This window comes from Megalopta genalis, chromosome 1, assembly GCF_051020955.1.
Source record: "Megalopta genalis isolate 19385.01 chromosome 1, iyMegGena1_principal, whole genome shotgun sequence".
NCBI classification, from domain to species: Eukaryota; Metazoa; Arthropoda; class Insecta; order Hymenoptera; family Halictidae; genus Megalopta; species Megalopta genalis.
The window spans coordinates 12201536-12221141 of NC_135013.1; the positions used below are offsets into that span (position 1 = coordinate 12201536).

General features: G+C 42.3%; 1 protein-coding gene across 5 annotated transcripts in view; it reads left to right on the top strand.

Annotated features, from left to right (window-relative positions):
* Positions 1-19606, top strand: part of LOC117228994 (uncharacterized) — a 729674-nt gene that overhangs the window by 30386 nt on the left and 679682 nt on the right. Inside the window, exon 1 of one of the 5 annotated variants that reach the window (XM_076521440.1) lies at positions 6265-7770. The exons of 3 other annotated variants lie outside the window; for them this stretch is intronic. In XM_076521440.1, coding sequence (XP_076377555.1) covers positions 7732-7770 — 39 coding nt within the window. In that variant the 5' untranslated portion in view covers positions 6265-7731. Of the gene's footprint in view, positions 1-6264; positions 7771-18719; positions 18789-19606 lie in introns of those variants that run through there. One more of the 5 variants, XM_076521436.1, reaches the window with a different exon arrangement.

The following is a 19606-nucleotide window of genomic DNA, read 5'->3' on the forward strand; positions in this document are numbered from 1 at the left end:
CGTTGCTGTCGCTAGCATATTAGGTATCTAAAATCTTGTTGCATCCGCAACATGCGGTAGCAAGCAAGAAGTATTTTCATTTTTTCAAATGCGACGTTTAGAATGATATTCGACGAAGCCGGTTTATTAACACGTTGAATGCCACGCCGGTTTTACAGAAATTGTCCGTGGCGCCACAATGAATTTTCTTTTATGCGATACATACTACTGTGATCAAAAAGTAAGGTGAAATTGTCATTTAAAACTTCCGGGCATTAGGAAGGCAGGTAATTTTTTTTTCCTAGGTGGGTAGGACTGTCTGTAACATTTGCCAAGTGTCTGTTTGTCAAAAGGTTTAATTATCTCCGAGTTACACGTGTTTTTGTAAACAACCAAAAGTGAATTTTTCGATTTTTACAATGGGTGATTTTGTTGAGCAAAAAACTTGCATCAAATTTTGTTTGCGGAACGAATATTCTTGTGCGGACACGTTGAAAATGTTACGGAAGGCCTTTGGTGATCAAACTATGGCACAAAAAAACGTTTATAAGTGGTACAACAAGTTCAAAGCGGGCCGAGAACGCGTTGAAGACGAACCGCGCTCTGGACGACCATCAACGTCTACCGACGAGGGCTACGTCCAAAAAAATCGAAGATTTGGTGCTTGAAAATCGTCGACTGACAATGAGAGACCTCGCTGATAGTGTTGGAATATCATTTGGCTCAGTCCAAACCATTTTGAAGGATGTTTTGTGTCTCAAACGCGTCAAGTCTCGATTGGTGCCATGTCATACTGCATTGGTTCTTCGCGACTTTTTTGCCAAAAACTCGACTCATATCGTTCCGCAACCACCGTATTCGCCTGATTTGGCTCCGTGCGACTTCTGGTTATTCAGCAAACTCAAAAAGCCAATGCGGGGACGCCGTTTTGACACGATTGAGGAGATAAAAACCGAATCGAAAAAGGTCTTGAAGGCTATAGCGGAAAAAGACTATTCCGACTGTTTCGAGGACTGGAAAAAGCGTCGGAAACAGTGCGTTTTATCGGACGGGGATTACTTTGAAGGGGATGAAATTGATTTGGAAGAATAAACAAAGAATTTACATTTTATAAACAAATTCACCTTACTTTTTGATCACAGTAGTATAATGTTGAAATATTATCTGCAATAGATAAGTTACAATGTATAACCATGTTTGACATATTAATTGCGACAGGGGTCATTGTTTGAATCGACGATGGTAATAATACAAAATTTTAGATATTGACATTTTTTTAAATTATATATATTTTTATCAATTTGGGTGCGTCGGTCACCGGTGGCCCCCATGGCGTCACCGCCAAGTTAAGTGCCGGTCACCGGTGACCCCCGTGGCATTCAACGTGTTAAAAATATTTTCAACCGTCTCGCACGATTAAAATATCAATCGTAACGTTGTCGAAGGAACTTTTTGATCGAGTCCACTTTCTCGGTAATCAATTGCTATTTCTATAAACGACTCTGAACAGTTTCATTCGGTCGTATCATGTATAATACATTGCTTAGGAAAAATCTGAAAGATGAAACTCTGAAACGAGCTGTAAGTATACTTATCCAGTTAAGTTTATCGGTGCAAACGACTCCGGGAACTTTCACATTCTAATTACGAATGAAAGAAACGAGCGTAATTATAGTGATTGCCGGTGCATCACGTCATTATTTGTAAGGGATACATCACCGTAATCCGGTATACGTTGCTCGTCACGAAGAAATAAAGATTGAACAATCGGTTTATTAGCGCATTAAACGTAGATTGTGTCATTTTACTAGTTAATTAACCGGCGTATAGATCCGGTGACTTTTTGTCGGATAATTGGCCGACCTCTTTCGTAGAACGTTTAGCTAATTGGCGAAAGTAATTGGAGTTCCTATCGGTCGTGGAAAACGCGTTTTTCCGTGTCGGAAGTCCAGAAGGATAAACCGTTCGCGATATTGTTCGCCGCCTCTGAAGGAAGCGAATAACGCGAGCCGATTAGCATGCAAATTCCCGATGACTTTCTCGTTAGCGGACTCCGTTGCTCTATCACGATCGAGCCTGCATTGTTGATGAAACGCGGAAGAAGTCGCTCGGGTGCGGACTCCCTTGGACAGATGGCGCCAGTTAGCCTACTGCGAACGCATTCGGCGGACTTCTAAATCTCTCGGCGGTACTCGCGAGAGACATTCGCCGTGACGACGGTCACCGGTGACCGTCGCCGAACGCTCGATTCGCACGATTTTTCTATCGTTCGAACGATCACATTTTCTTCAGTTTCCAAGCAAAAGCTTTTAAACCATTGACTGCCAACTACGAGATATCTCGTAGTAAGCGTCTGTACCAAAACTGCCAGCTACGAGATATCTCGTAGTGGGTGCTGCAAGTTTAGATTGGCTACAAATGGCTATTTGAGTTAGGAACTATTAGAAAGAGTGAATGAAAAATGTATATAGTGTGGAGAACATATTGATTATCAATAAAAGATGCTGTAAATGCCGTTGCAATATTATATCATTAACTTGATATTATTATATTTTGTGAAACTTCATGTTTTTTCTTTCAAATAAAACCGTGGCACCCAGAGCAAAACGCGCTAAATTTGCGTGGCAGTCAATGGGTTAACCGTTGCAAAATTTCGAAGCACGAATCTGTTTTGCAGATATCAACTTCGCCAAATTAACTTTGAAATTGGGAAAAATTCCCTCGATGGGCCAAGTCTTTCCGATCGAAATAAAAGAAACTTCAACTTAATCGAGCGAACAGTTTTCGAGATAAAAATTGATAAGCGCATCCTCCGCGCAGAATAATTGCGGACGATTGAAAAATCTCGAAGCCTGTATTTAATATATCAATTTGAAATGAATAAAGGTGAAAAGGAATAAAAGGTGAAAGAAATAAAGATGACTTAAAGTCCGCCTAATTCCGATGTTACTATATCGTAGTTTATTTATATAGGGTGAGACGCGCTAAATTTGCGTGGCAGTCAAAATTTCGAAGCACGAATCTGTTTCGTAGATATCAACTTCGTCAAATTAACTTTGAAATTAGGAAAAATTCCCTCGATAGGCCAAGTCTTTCCGATCGAAATAAAAGAAACTTCAACTTAATCGAGCGAACAGTTTTCGAGATAAAAATTGATAAGCGCATCCTCCGCGCAGAATAATAGCGGACGATTGGAAAATCTCGAAGCCTGTATTTAATATATCAATTTGAAATTAATAAAGGGATGACTTAAAGTCCGCCTAATTCCGATATCGTAGTTTATTTCGAATGGAATCCTTGATTGGAGAAAAAAAAGATACGAGCGAAAAGTGGTGTTAACGTTCTTTTTAATGGTAATAGCGTTGAACGCACTACCCGTGGAATGCGATTCTCGAAGTCTCCAGGAGATTTAGAATGCTGAGAACTTTCGCGTTGTCGTGGATTAAAATTCATTAGGAATGCACGCGAATTCGCAGTATTTCAATTCGCGATGACGATGCACCCGTCAAGTGAGCTTCGGAGCGATGAATTTTGCAGGAATAACGGAGAACGTCGTGGCGAAGTGTCGAGTCCCGTAAAGCGGTGAGAGGTCCGGCATCGGTGGTGACATGACTCGGTCGTTGATGAAAGAGTCATTCAATTAACCACTAGCTGGGAATGACGAATCAAAGCGGCCGGGTCGAACAAGGGATCTAATGAAACGCGAGTTCGCGAACTCCTCTTTTCCCTTGCATCTCGCCGACGACTGTGAAGACCGTGATTCCGTAGTCACGAGGTTGAAGAGCGCGGCTGTGTGTGTCCGACGATGACAATCGTCGCTTCGAATCCCATAAAACGTGGTTTCATCCTTTACGCATAATGCGGAATGCACAATGTACGGTGAACTTCCATCAACGTATAATAATATTTTTAACGACCCCTTTACTTCGTTCACTTTAACAATGGTACTCATTATATTCAATTTCAAGTGTCATGAACCCTCCGTGACCCTAATTTCTGATGTCGGACATAGAAAGATTGGTATACCTCGCAACCAGTTAATACTAATTTCCAAGTACAGTATTGTTCTCTCTATTTCGCGCTCAGATTGCGCACAAAAATGGACAATTTGGGAAGAGAAGACACGATTATTCGAGGCTTGCGGACCCTTTTTATTAGTCACCGATGTCAACAACTATAAAAACGAGACGCAAGACTCGAATAATCGAATCTCCTCTTTCCAAATTGTCAATTTTTGTGCGCAATCTGAGCGCGAATTAGGAAGAAATTCACGAAGAGAATTCACGATTTTTTAAAGTTGAATATAGTGCAACGTTTTTCGTTAGCAGAAACTATAGCCGAAGGTGCCCCTGTCACATTTAGGGTAAAAATTGTAATTAAATCAAAAACTGAATGAATTAATATGTAACTTCAAAGTGACACTAAGCTCTACAAGGTTAAAATGGTCGGCGATAAAAAGTAGATAGTTCATGACGAGACTGATGAAAAATCGTTTAGCAAAAGAATCTGATTAAATCGGATAGGATTCTCGTTGACCAGAGAAGTTAATGGCAAATTGCTAAGTGGTCTCGCGCTCGAGTCGTTCATAAAGTATCGCATTTGATAAGGGTCGGCGTGGCTTCGTTACGAAAGCGTCGGCTGGGAAGGAATTTATCGTCGAAAATCGTAATCGGACGGTATTAAAGGAACGCAGAAGTGAAAATGGGATGAGGTTTCGCCCCGTGATGTGTAGGATTTTCACTTGGCGGGCGAGCGATCACGCGAAGCTGTTCGCGTGAGATGAAAGTACGAGGAATGAGTGGCCGACGCGGATTCGCGAGATAAGTGCCACGAGCACGGCACCCAATAAATTCTTCTTCGCTTTTGTTGGACAGGGGTCTCGTCATCGCATAGATTAAAAGGTTCGCACTATCTGGCTTTGTAGATTTCAAACTGTGAACAATTATTACAAGTCTTGCCGAGGTAAGAAGCTGAGATAAACTCGCTGCAAAATCGAGATCATCCATTCTCAACGAATCAAAATTGAAGAACTCGCTAAAACAAGAAACTGATACCGTCTTATCGTCGAATCGATCATCTCCTATAAACTAGATGACTTTAAGAGCCTTGTTAAGTCAAGAAGATGAAAAATTAATCGTATCCAACTAACAAGATGGCATTAGAAACTTAGTCAAAGCAAGACCTTCAAACAGGATCATTGCAAAATCGATTATCCCTGTGAACAAAATGACGCCAAAAGTCTTGACAACGCAAAAATCTAAAGGAGTCTCGCTGTAAAATCGATCATCCCTTGTGAACAAGTTAAAATCAGAGACCTCTCTGGAACAAGAAACTGATACAGACTCAGTGTTGAATCGATCATCCTTCATAAACGAAAGGACATAGCAGATTCTACCGAAACAAAGAGCTGGAACAGACTCGCTGCAAAATCGAGATCATACATTCTCAATGAGTCAAAATTGAAGAATTCACTAAAACAAGAAGCTGATACCGACTTATCGTCGAATCGATCATCTCCTATAAACTAGATGACCTTAAGAGCCTTGTTAAGTCAAGAAGATGAAAAATTAATCGTATCTAACTAACAAGAAGAAGTCTAGAAGCCTAGCCGAAGCAAAAGCTTCAAACGGGCTCATTGCAAAATCGATCATCCCCTGTGAACAAAATGACGCCAAAAGTCTTGACAACGCAAAAATCTAAAGGAGTCTCGCTGTAAAATCGATCATCCCTTGTGAACAAGTTAAAATCAGAGACCTCTCTGGGACAAGAAACTGAAACAGACTCAGTGTTGAATCGATGATCTTCCATAAACGAAAGAACATCGCAGATCCTGCCGAAACAAAGAGCTGGAACAGACTCGCTGCAAAATCGATGCCCAATGGAAGGCGACAAGGGAGCTTGTCAAAACAAGAATCTGGAACGGTTTCACTGAAAAATCCATCTGTCGCGGCCCCGGGGTCCAGAGGGCGGAAAGGCCGAGTGTGTGCCCGGCGATTCTTCGAATCGATGAATCGCCGTGCGCCGTACGATAAATCCTAGTTGATGGCTCGCAGAGGAGCTTTGGCGCACACGCGCCCGCTTCATTCACTGGAGCAGCCTCGGCGTCGAGTCGATGGCAGCAGTTCGATTATCCCCTCGTCGTCGCGACGTTCGCGTAGCGGAGTGGTCGTTATCACGCATGCCCGTGCGGTGCGCCGCTTCGGAGAGTGCCCGGCACACCGTCGGCTCCCGTGGAAACGGCAGATATTTTGACAGTACGCCGCCCTGCATCCTCCGGCTTATGCCACCCCCCGGTGCGACCCCTTTGCGCGCGTTCTTTCTCCCCGGGTGATCCGTGTCCGCGATCTTCGGTGTCCACGACGAGCCAAAGAACCGTCGCGATCGGCGCCCGGAGCAGCGCCAGCTTCGGAACCGGGTCAGTCGATAGAACCGGAGCGCAACCCTTCGCGGTGGTGTTTGTGCAAGAATAGTGCTTTCCGCCGGGCAGCTAGCGGGTAGCTGGGAGGGGGCCGAAGGGAGGAGGTGGAGGGCGTCTAGGCGGACCGAGGATTTACGTTTGTCCGAAGGATCGCGAGGCCGGGGACACGGGACACGAGGCACGGGAGTGTGATCGTCTTCGAGACGGATGGAAAGGTGTCACGCGAGGGTGTGCGGCATCGTCGTCGCGTTGATCTTTTCCCCGGCGCTTTTCTCCATCGATCGTTCGCAACGAGAGCCGTGCCGCAGTCGTGACCGCCGGTGGCCGCCAGTGGTGTTGATATCATCCTAGTTTTGATCCCCCAGTGAAGTGTCACCCCCTCCTTCTTCATTGTGTTCGGTGTCGACGTTACAGGGATCGAGATTCCTGCCAGTGTGATTCGAGCATAATGGATACCTCGTCCGGCGGTCCGGTTTTCATCGAAGCGCTGGCAAGATCGCGCGGAACCGCGGGAAGCTCGAGAATCATCCCGCAGGGTCCCGGCCGGCGATAAACGCTAGGGATATGTTATTAAATGGAGCACACGCGAGAATTATCCTTTTAACGTGGAGCGCCCCTGAGTGGAGCTGTCTGAAGGGAAGCACCGCCTCGAAACCGTGCGGCAACAAGACCACGACCGCAACGACCAAGTGGACGAAGTAAAAATCACCCGGAAGGCCTTGGCGAATATCTTAGCGAGCGACTTCTCGGCCGGCTCCCTCTCTCTTTCTCTCTCTTTCTCTCTCTCTCTCTCTCTCTCGGGATCCCGCGCCGCTCGCGTGCATCCCGAGTGGGCGGATGCCGCTGTCCATACCAAGGACACGTATCCTCGGGCGCGAGACCGGAGAACAATGAGGATTTCAGCGTGGAGGCTCGCGAGGATGCCGTGTCGGGAATGCAAAGTCCATAGCGTCTCGTGTCGGTCGTGTTCTTCGTCGTTGTCCCTCTCGTCCTCGTCCTCGTCGTCGTCCTCGTCCACGGGCTCATCCTGCTGCCCGTCGTCCTGGTCGTTCTCGTTGAAACGCGTCAACGAAACTTAGCCAGGCCTCTCTGCTCGCCTCTCCCTCCCCCGCCAGTCGCTATCTCGCTCGCTCTTTCTCTCTCTCTCTCTCTCTCTCTCTTTCTCCCTCGCTTTGTCTCTTTGTCTCTATTGCTCGAGCCAGACCGTGCACACCGTGGGAATAAATCGACCGGCCGGGTGACACGAGAGAGAACCTAGAACAGGAGGAAAGGAGCCGCGGACGAAGAACGGAGAACCAGCTCACGATAAAAGAGAGGCTAACGAGCCGAACAGGATGAGTCACTTCGACTGGAAGCTGCTGCGCCGGAAGAAGGTACATACATACCGTGTCCTCGGACGCGAACACACTTTCCGTGCTCCTATTCCGAACTCTTGACCCCTCGCATGCCCCGTCACCGTTACTCGACTTATCGACCCGTGAAAAATCGTCTGCGGGGGTGGATCGCGGGACCGGAGTCCCAAGGCGAGCCTAAATGGACCACAGACCCAGACAGGGGATGTCGCCGAGACGAGGCGTCCATTTGTCAAACGGACCCGAGTCACTCGTGCACACGCTTGTCACCTCGTTCTCACCTCACGCCCTCCGGTGTCAGGCGCTCGCGCTCGATGGAGATAACAGCCTGATGCGCCTACGATGCACCGCCGATGCAGTTTTCAGCCGAGGCTCTTTTTCACGCGCCCTGCGTGCCGGCGCACCGGCTCTGCTTTCTCACTTTTTCGAAAGCGTCCCGAGCAAACGTCGATCGTTCGCTTTTCGAGCGCATTTCGACGCGATTCTGTGTCCAGAGGATTGTGTTTAGGTTCTAGGCAGTATTTTCGAATAGATTCCGAATGAACGCAGCCAAAAATTGTGATTCGCTCATATTCTGACGCGTTTTGTGTTTTCGACGGGGAAGTCAAGCTGGCTTGTTGACCTTTTATTTATGTATTTCGTAGTGTCGTTAACAATTCGGTTTTTCTCGACGCCAAGTGTTTCAGTATCTTGTAATTTTAATTTTATGGCAAATATTTTTACAGAGCTCTTTCTGCTTAATGTCGCCAATAGCATCGCGAGGTACAAAATTGTTTCGGGTCCAAAATGGTTTAAAACACAAAATTGTTTCGAGTTCAAAATAGTTCAAAGCTCGTAATTGGATCAAGTGCAAAATATTGTTTCAAATACAAAATCGTATTAACCCCTTGCCGTGCCATTTCGTTCGCAGTTACTGCAATTACAACTTTAGAAGAAAAAGGAAATTTATATTTATTGTGTGCTTACATTTTTTAATTGCTTAAGGGGGGAAAAAGGAATAATATTCATACTTAACAAGTTATTGCTAAAAATCTTCATCTGAAAAAGCTATTGCAGCTGTCAGGAAAAATGTAATGAGAACAGAAAACGAGGCTCCGCAGCCAAGGATCGAATGTCCCCGACGTTGGGAACGGTACAGTCGTAACTGTATCAAAATGGAGACTCTGGTGTGGTCCACGGTCCTTCCTTTTCCATTTTCTGAACATTCTCGACGGCTGCGAGCCTCCCGTCGGAACTAGGGCACCGGGACTTAATCGGTTTTCTAGAAAGTAGCCGCGCGATTACATCGCCAGGCGATTGCTTCGTTCCTCGTCGAATCGCGGAAGCCGATGGAAGCGTTTTGCCACAGCAGCTTTCGAATTTAGCCGGGCTCTTTGGCGCACGTTTTTCGACCGTGCTCTTGCCGGCCCTTCGACCACTCCGTTCGCGTTGCTTTCGTACAGTTGTTGCGTCAGATGCACCGACTTACGCATTACTTCGGTCACAATGGCAATTTAGGAACGCAGTTGTCATTAGTAGACCGCGGATTTTTGTGCAAAGTAAAAATTGTTCGCATCGATCGCCAGAAACAGGAACGAAATAGCAAGTTGCTTCTTTTAGTAAATTTTTTAACAAATTGAAAATAATACATTGACGTTCTGTAATTATTTTAATCATTTCTAAACTGCAACTTCTCGAGTTTGCCATAAATGCATAAAATCCGAGCTCTAGTCACCAGCTTTAGCATCATCACTATAGGCGAAATCCAAATGATTCGCTTCAAATTTCTATAATCATAATTATTGAGAAAACGTATTTTTTTTCAATAATTCTCCCCATCGCTTTCACTTCGACCGCACTAATTGAAAAAATGGAAGCTAAATAAAAAGCTAATAATTTTAGCAGATTGAAAATAATACATAAGACGTAATAATACATCTTTCCACCATTTGAAATCGTAGCTACTCAATTTTACTATAAATGTATAAAATCTACAATCCATTTATATATATATATATATATATATATATATATATATATATATATATATATATATATATATATATATTAATCTTCGTTATTTCGAGCAATTTCGCGGAACATTTATAACAATAGTGGATGAACATTGCTGAAACATGTCCACGACAGATATTACTATCCCAACATCCCGTAGGACTCCGGTACCATGACGTTGTGCTTTCTCCGTCGTCGACGACGCTGGCTGCGCACAAACACCGCTGAAAAACAGTCCGGAGATGCCGTCGAGCCGCGGTTAATTAATAACCGAATAACCACGACGCGAGACGACGCGACGCAGCCGGGAGACACGACACGCTCCCCGTTTTCAGGCTTTCGACATAAATCTAATATGGCCTGTCTCTCGCAGCTTGTTCCCGTTCCGTACCCATCCCGCTCGTGTTCCTGGATCCGCGACGGTAGCCTGACGTCCCGTAAAATGTATAACAAACTCATTTCCAATTAATGGTCCCGCGAAACGTCGATAACTTCCAGCGTACACCGATCCACGCGATAACGAGCCTTTTCTGGGATCTGCGAGCGTGTTTCTCATGCGCGCGGCCGAGGATGAAAGTCGTTGCGACAGAAAAGTCTTTTGAACGGAGGTCTTCAATGCGAATCTCAATGGGAATCCGAATTAGTGTTTCGTTAGGATCAATCGATACCGACGTTGTCTAGACTAGACGCGACTATCCAAAATCGTCTGTTCGAATGTGAAAGTTTCTCGTAAGTTCAACATTGATTTAATACTGCCTTGAAAGAAGTTAATGACACAAATTGTGTATGAATTTTGCTGGACGTCTTTCGAATCGGAAATAAAGATACTAAAGATAAGTGTCGTAGCAATAACATTGTGAATGGGCCTCTTAACACTTAGCCCAATGATGAATGGATGATTAATTGAAAAATTAAAAATGATTGCTTAATTTTATCAAGACTTGCAAGAGGTACGAATGCCGAAGAAGTAATCGATGTCATATAAGTTTGCTTCATAATTTTTGTTTAATCGAATGAAATATTTTAATTTTGTGAAAATTTTTGAGGTTTTTAGCGCGATCGTGGAAGTGTTAATACATTGGTTATCGAGTCAGTCACAAAAATTCAGTAAACAGCAACAGTAATGTTATTTATTAACAGTTTATGATTAATTAATTATTACTTGTAACTAATTAATTATTTATAGTAATCATTGTTCCTATCGCCTTCTGGCATCTCGTAGATCCTAAGAAAGTTTGTTTTCTCGGATACGTTATCAATAACACATTTGGGTCCCGCTTTAGACGGTAGAAATTGTCCAAACAAAACAAACCTAGCAAAACCTAAAAGTAACTACTATGTGTTGCTACATAACAACGATAAGACTGTTTCTATTCAGAACCATCGCCATTTTTATTGCAATGTATGCTTGGGATAAGAAATTTATTCAATCATTTTCTATGAAAGAGACTCTACGAGTTTAGCAACCTTGAGATTTTAGTTGAGTGTTAAGAACTGCTTCTGTTCGGAACCATCGCTATTTTTATTGCAATGTATGCAAGATGCATCAATCATTTTCTATGAAAGAAACTCTATAATTTTAGCAACCTTGAGATTTTAGTTCAGTATTAAGAACGGAATAAATAATCGTCATATACCCTTTCTTATTTAATTTACCCTTTCTTTAATTTAACCTTGACAGAATCGCCTAATCTTTAGCGCCGCCCACGCTGCCGAAAAACATGAAATATATTGCAGTCGAAAAAAATGACGAGGAACCTAGAAAAATAGGTTTTCAAGAATTCATGCTACATTTTTTAGGAGGGTTCTGGTAGTTCTCGAGCAGAGTAGACACCGCTGTCCTTTTTATTGCAATGTATACTTAGGATAAGAAATTTATTCAATCATTTTCTATGAAAGAAACTCTATAATTTTAGCAACCTTGAGATTTTAGTTGAGTATTAAGAACGGAATAAATAATCATCATATACCCTTTCTTATTTAATTTACCCTTTTTTCAATTTAACCTTGACAGAATCGCCCAATCTTTAGCGCCGCCCACGCTGCCGAAAATCATCAAATATATTGCAGTCGAAAAAAAATGACGAGGACCCTAGAGAAATAGGTTTTCAAGAATTCATGCTACATTGTTCAGGAGGGTTCTGGTAGTTCTCGAGCAGAGTAGATTCCGCTGTCCTTTTTATTGCAATGTATACTTGGGATAAGAAATTTATTCAATCATTTTCTATGAAAGAGACTCTATGAATTTAGCAACCTTGAGATTTTAGTTGAGCGTTAAGGACGGAATAAATAATCGTCATACACTCTTTTTTATTTAATTTACCCTTTTTTAAATATAACCTTGACAGAATCGCCCAATTTTTAGCGCCGCCCACGCTGCCGAAAATCATCAAATATATTGCAGTCGAAAAAGAATGACGAGGACCCTAGAGAAATAGGTTTTCAAGAATTCATGCTACATTGTTCAGGAGGGTTCTGGTAGTTCTCGAGCAGAGTAGATTCCGCTGTCCTCGAAGTAGCGCGCCGTAATTTCCATTGGCGAAAAGCTGCGGCAGCGAACGCACAGGATCGGCTATCATCGTTATCCTTAATAAGAACACGGCGCGCGGCATCGAACAGTGGCCGACACGAGCGTATTCTCCGGCTTTGCAGCGGCAGTAAGGAAGCATGGTGGAAGTTACGAGGTTACCGGGCGTAATTATACCAATCATTCCGCTTTCTCAAATTTGCCGGGGTCCGCGGCGCACGCGATTCCCCGGGATAAAAGACGATTATTGCCGGTGCGCGGTCGGCCATTGTGTGTCGTTGGACGATCGGTTGGTACGGGCGGTGTGTTTGTTACGTGTGCGCCGATCGGGTACAATCGGCGGGTTGCGGGTGTGCGGCTCAAAGACACCTTCCCGATGAACCGATTCACCTGGTCGCGCATGAGGCTGTCCGTAACTCAGCGGCCGCGGACGTTTATGCTCGCGGCGGCGGGCAGGTTTATCGCGGCTGAAAAACGGATGGGAAAAGTTAGGTGGAACGATATACACCGGTGTGTGGTAGCCACGGCGTGCCTCTAATTATCGCTCCGGTATAACGTACAACGTATTATGAAACCGCTCTATAAATATATCGTCGAAACAGCCCTATTAGCGGCATAATGCGAACTTTCCTGCATAAATTATCGCCGCTCGCGGAATGGAGAAAGCCACTTACAGCTTAATTCATTTTACCGTTTCTAATTACCGTCCCTCGGTGTCCGCGCGATACGCTCAAAAGCTCCGGTGCCTGTATCCGATCGTAACTCCGATTTGCGACAGGTTCCGCCTCGAAATCCGGCGCCGGCTTTTTCGGCCGATGCTATTATCACCTGTCCGTGACATCTTCTGCTATTTTGTACCGAACAACGGATCGATCTGATCACCGGGAGATATATTGTATTAAATGTCGATGCAATTTTCTGGACTTAGGGATCTCTGTGGATCCGAAATTGACAACGGATCGATCTGATCACCGGGAGATATATTGTATTAAATATCGATGCAATTTTCTGGACTTAGGGATCTCTGTGGATCCGAAATTGACAATGGATCTCTGTGGATCGACGAAAGTGGGATTTTTTAATAGCATTGTTAGACATTGTGCCAAATAAAAATTGTCTACGTTAATCACAATAAATATTAGTTAGATGAAAGTATGTTTCCTCTTTTAATAACCGTAACAAGCTAAAAATAATGTAACAATGTTTTGAAATTCATTTAATGACTTCGCAGTTTCGTATTCGACCTGATCAATTTTGTCATCGCGCATAAAATTCGCAGTCTAGTTATTGTGTCGACTTCATAAATTCAAGAAAAGTGGGCACATTCGATCAAAAATTAGGCTATACCGAGACGAAGGTCATCGCGAGGTTACATCTAAAAATTGAGTAATAGTAAGGTTTTTCAAAGGAAACTTCATCTGCTCATTTAGCAAACAATAGACAGAAACTTAACATGTCTCATCACTGGACCTTGATGTGTCATTGTTCATAGAACTCTTACTCAATGATTAAGATCTTAATTAACTTAGGTGAACCTATAATTATGAAAACAATTAAATATGCACAGTTGATCTCACCAAAAATCAACGATATCGCACACAAACAGAATAAATTCGCCCGAATTGTGCTTCGGTTTGTAAACAAACATGGACAGGAAATACGATTATTCGAGCCTTGCGGCTCATTTTTATAGTTGTTGACAATCGGCAACTATAAAAACGAGGCGCAAGGCTCGAACAATCGTATCACCTTTTCCCAAATCGTTCGTTTTTGTTTACAAGCTGAGGGACAATTTGGGCGAACGTGAAAGATCTAACCAGAATAAAGATACTGTTGCGAATCACTCCGTTTCTCTCGCGTTGCGGCATTTTATTTACAATAAAGAATATAAACTATAATACAACTCGATACAATTATATTTCAGATCTTTCAATTTGAAATGTTGCTCGTTCGACGGTCCGATCTCGACTCCTCGATTGTCTATCGGTAACACTCTTCCGTGGCAACCCCTATCTTCCATTATTTTTTAAGGAGTTGCTCGCAACAGGGTAGTTTCACATTACAGCGACCTAATTTGGATAAGTCGCCGTAATAATACTACTGTGATCAAAAAGTAAGGTGAAATTGTCATTTAAAACTCCCGGACATTAGGAAGGCAGGCAATTGTTTTTTTCCTAGGTTGGTAGGACTGTCTATAACATTTACCAAGCGTCTGTTTGTCAAAAGGTTTAATTATCTCCGAGTTACACGTGTATTTGTAAACAACCAAAAGTGAATTTTTCGATTTTTACAATGGGTGATTTTGTTGAGCAAAGAACTTGCATCAAATTTTGTTTGCGGAACGAATATTCTTGTGCGGACACGTTGAAAATGTTGCGGAAGGCCTTTGGTGATCAAACTATGGCACAAAAAAACGTTTATAAGTGGTACAACGAGTTCAAAGCGGGCCGAGAACGCGTTGAAGACGAACCGCGCTCTGGACGACCATCAACGTCTACCGACGAGGGCCACGTCCAAAAAAATCGAAGATTTGGTGCTTGAAAATCGTCGACTGACAATGAGAGACCTCGCTGATAGTGTTGGAATATCATTTGGCTCAGTCCAAACCATTTTGAAGGATGTTTTGTGTCTCAAACGCGTCAAGTCTCGATTGGTGCCATGTCATACTGCATTGGTTCTTCGCGACTTTTTTGCCAAAAACTCGACTCATATCGTTCCGCAACCACCGTATTCGCCTGATTTGGCTCCGTGCGACTTCTGGTTATTCAGCAAACTCAAAAAGCCAATGCGGGGACGCCGTTTTGACACGATTGAGGAGATAAAAACCGAATCGAAGAAGGTCTTGAAGGCTATACCGGAAAAAGACTATTCCGACTGTTTCGAGGACTGGAAAAAGCGTCGGAAACAGTGCGTTTTATCGGACGGGGATTACTTTGAAGGGGATGAAATTGATTTGGAAGAATAAACAAAGAATTTACATTTTATAAACAAATTCACCTTACTTTTTGATCACAGTAATACTTTTGCTTAAAATTGATCCAGTAAAGCGTGTACGAGGATCATATAGAACGTGAGAACATAAACGTAAAGACAACTATTTGCGAAGCAAGTTTGCCGGTTTGGCAACAGTGATCTACGCTGTGTCAACGTCTGAATCCTCGTTTGGCCGATCAAAAAATCGTTTTAACGGATTTTAACAGTCCAACTGTTAGCCGAGATCGCCTCGTTTCCGGCAGAACGGTTTGCTCAGACACGGCGCGCCGCGCCGCGCCGCGCCGCGCGCCGGTGCGGTTATTACATAAACCGTTGTCCGGAGGTGTACGTTCGATGGTATCGACACGCGGTTTCTCGCAGCGGACAGGCTTTTAAAAAACGATTCGGTATTCAAACCGCCGATCGTGCTGGGAAAATCCGAGCACCGGCCAAATGGAACCGGCCGCGCATTTACGTGGAACCTGAGAAATGTGTAGTCGCCGTTGACGGGTTTACGTGGCCTCTCTATGATACTCAATCACAATGCTATACGCGTTTGCCGGCTGATCTGTTGAGCGTTTCGCGCTCGCTATTTGATTATCTTGATCCCGAAGTTACGAGACAAACGCCCAGCGTTTGTTATTCTCCGAAATGCCGCGACTCCACACGGATTTATCGTCTTTTATTCCGGATGTGTTCGCCGCGATATCGATCTTGGCGAATTTTGTATCGTTGCATTTCATTGTGCTGCTGGGGCCCTTTCAATTCATTTCTCCCTCGAATTCTGTTCGGAATGCTTGCAACATTCAACCACGAGACAGAAAATTAGAGATCGTCTGCCTCGAATGGAAGCTAAATAGTTCAAACATTGGAACGCTAATCGATTTAGAGGGAATTCTAAAACGATATTTAAAAAACGAACATTAATTAAATAAAATTATTAAAATGCGAACTTTTCTGTAGAATTGTGTCGAAATTAGAAATTAGATATTCGAGATCGTCTGCCTCGAATGGAAGCTAAATAATTCAAACATTGGAACGCTAATCGATTTAGAGGGAAATCTAAACGAAATATTAAAAACGAAAATTAATTAAATAAAATTATTAAAACGCGAATTTTTCTGTAGAATTGTGTCGAAATTAGAAATTAGATATTCGAGATCGTCTGTCTCGAATGGAAGCTAAATAATTCAAACATTGGAACGCTAATCAATTTAGAGAGAATTCTAAAACAATATTAAAAACGAACAATAATTAAATAAAATTATTAAAACGCGAACTTTTCTGTAGAATTGTGTCGAAATTAGAAATTGATGAAGAGGTGGATCAGTTGATCGTTTGTCTCGAGTGGAACTACAGCTAAATATTCCTAAATATTGAACCACAAATCAATTCGGAGAGAATTCCAAATTTAAACTGTCCACTTTGGTTACGGTTACTAATGTAACTATCTTAAATTATTAGTTAAACTGCGATATTTTCTTTATAACTGTGTTTCGATTGGAAATTAGTGAAGGTAGATCAACAGATCGTTTGCCTCGAGTGGAACCGTGGCTTCACGTTTTTTTAAACCAGCCTTTACAACGTAGTCGCGAGGCAAGCAAGCAAGATTTTCCGCTCGTTACGTTCGTCCGGCGCGAAACGTCACGTATTCCATTGTGGAAACGAGGAATCGATCGCGTTCCGCGTGCACTCCGCATCAGCAGACGTCGAATTGTCGTCTGAGCGAATAGAAACTCCAGTTTGCCGGTGTCGGAGGTGGCTTTGTCATAGTCGACGTGGGAAAATATAATATTTTGCCTACCGAAAGTCTGTTACTAAAGTTATTCGAAAAGAGATTGTAACATCATTTGAATAATAATGCCAATAATTGTCGATCTTCTTTGTTACGTAATTTTTTAAGCTTGTACCTACATGTTCTAAATATGAATTATTATTAGTTATTATTACTTAACATGAATGATCAACCTACCCAAAAGCAACGATCTTTCGGATGCGACAATTGAAATGAAAGTTAATTGTAAAAATTAACATGGAAGACATTAATCGAAAATTCATGGTAAAACATTACATTTTACAATTTTTATTTAAATCGATTATTTATATAATTAATTCGTGTAGAAATAAATTCGAATACCTTCTTATTCAAATGACTTTTAATTCGAATAAAATCTTGTTCGGATAAATTGTGATCTGGATAAAATTTTTATTCGATTGAATATTTCGAATACAATTTTATTCGTTTTATTCGTGAACCCTTATCTCTTATCCGCCATCCGAATAAAATTTTCTGCTCGATTCTGGTTAACGCTAGATTGCCCAAGGAAGTCATTTTGACTGCTTTTTAGTTTCAATGAGAAAAAAAATTATGTATATAATGATACAATTTCTTAGAATTTTGTGACTTTTTGTACAACTTATAAATGCGTTTATTAATAATTGTAGTTACCTCCTTCTCTCCTTCATTTCCGGTATATATATATGTGTTATACCTATATTGCCCAAAAGCAGTCGTTTTGACCGCTTGGGAAATTTAAAATAATCAAATGACTCTTATTATTATTTTTTTCGATTACCATTACATGATAACATACAAGTACATGATAAATTGTCGATTTTGGCGTATACTAGATAAGTTGCAGTTGCTCAATAAGCTAAAGTAGTACTTGTTATTCGTATCTTTATGTTATTCTTATCTCTAATTTTGTTTATTCTTAATATTTACTAATAACCTGTTATATAACTGTAAATAATATAAAAAAATGTTAAAAATTAATTTTAAACAAATTTCTTTGCACATTAGTTATTCTTTCACAATGCAGTCATTTCGACTGCTTTTGAGCAATATAGGTGTATACTAAGTTTCAGTCTTTCTAGTGTTAAAACGGTTTCCAGTGCAAATGTTTGCCGAGTCTCCGACATTTAACAAATCGCGAAGTAATCAGTATAGCAGGTCGCGTGTGCGTGCCTGGCGAATAGCCTAGCTTCGAGTTTGCTAGCGCCGCGACGGGGGTTGCCATGCTATAGGTAGCGTCGCCGAGTCGAAGTAGGCCAACAGAGAACCGTGCATCGGCCGGCACCGCGAGGGTAGCGCGGTCGATGCAGTTTCGAATCAATAATCGCGTCTGCAGTTGGCTATTTAAGTTTCGTCGGGGATACACTTGCTCCAAGAATAGCAGGCTCGCCGACGGGCTCCGCGATATCTATTCCGTCAATATTTGATTGTACAACATCCATATGTTTGTTAACGCATCGTCTGCGCACCGTCGCGTCGCGTCGTATCGCGTCGATTCGTTTCTATTCATAGCCATCGGCGCCGCGGTTCATTGAATAAACACTCCGCAAATAAACCGTAAACTACCCGAAACAAACTAGAAACTCCGCCGGCCGGGTTGTTGGCCGTCTCCCGATCATTCCCGTCGGGAACAGTGTGTGATTTACATGAAGTTTGTCGACGAAACTTTTAAGCCGGTGGCCCCGATGATCGTGCGCCATGCTTGCGTGGGCGAGAAGATTTTTCGCGCATAGCAGAAAGTTCATTCGTAGGGTAAGGTGTCCTATATTAACACGTTCATTCTATATATTGTCACGCTTCGAGGAAATCCGTGGCAACGTGCGTTTTATGCGGAATTCTAGTCCCTGCGAGAATTGATGTTTAAACATTCGAGCTTTCCGGAAAAATTTGCAGTTTTGTAATAATGATTCGAATCTGTTTTGCAATGCTTATCTTCGAGAAGACGCTTTAATGCTCCACTTTCGGAACATTTTCTCAACAATTCGAACGTATTTATTCGTAAAGTAGTAATTGATGCTTCGAACAAAGTATAAAATGATGTAACTATTTAAATAGAACTTGATATAAAATTGCATCGATACAGACCATGTGAGTACAAAATTGTTCATTTTTAAGCTTCCATAATTATCAGCGAAGTATTAAACTTTCAACAACATATGGTATACAGTCGTTGTAGGAAGTATTCGTACACCTTTTAAAACGGAATAACATTTTTATAATTGAACCAAGCGATCTACATTTTTCTTTGCAATGTTAGAGGGATTAGTTTGCCAGACAATGGTTTAAAAATTGTTTTGAAAAATTGCAATTGGATGGGATGATAAAAAGATCAAAAAATTATGTTTTTCAACTTCTTCAGTCTAGAACGAAGATTCAAAGACTGTAATTTCACATTTTCAGTAACAAATTGTTAGAACCATATTCAACAATAATGTTCTTATATATTCTGTCATTAAATAAGCGTTACTGTGAATGCCGACTGCGTTATGGCAGAGATTTGACGAGGCTCGAAGTTCATAAAAATGCGTTGCATTATAGGATATTTTGTGATGGATCTGCTGAACAATCTC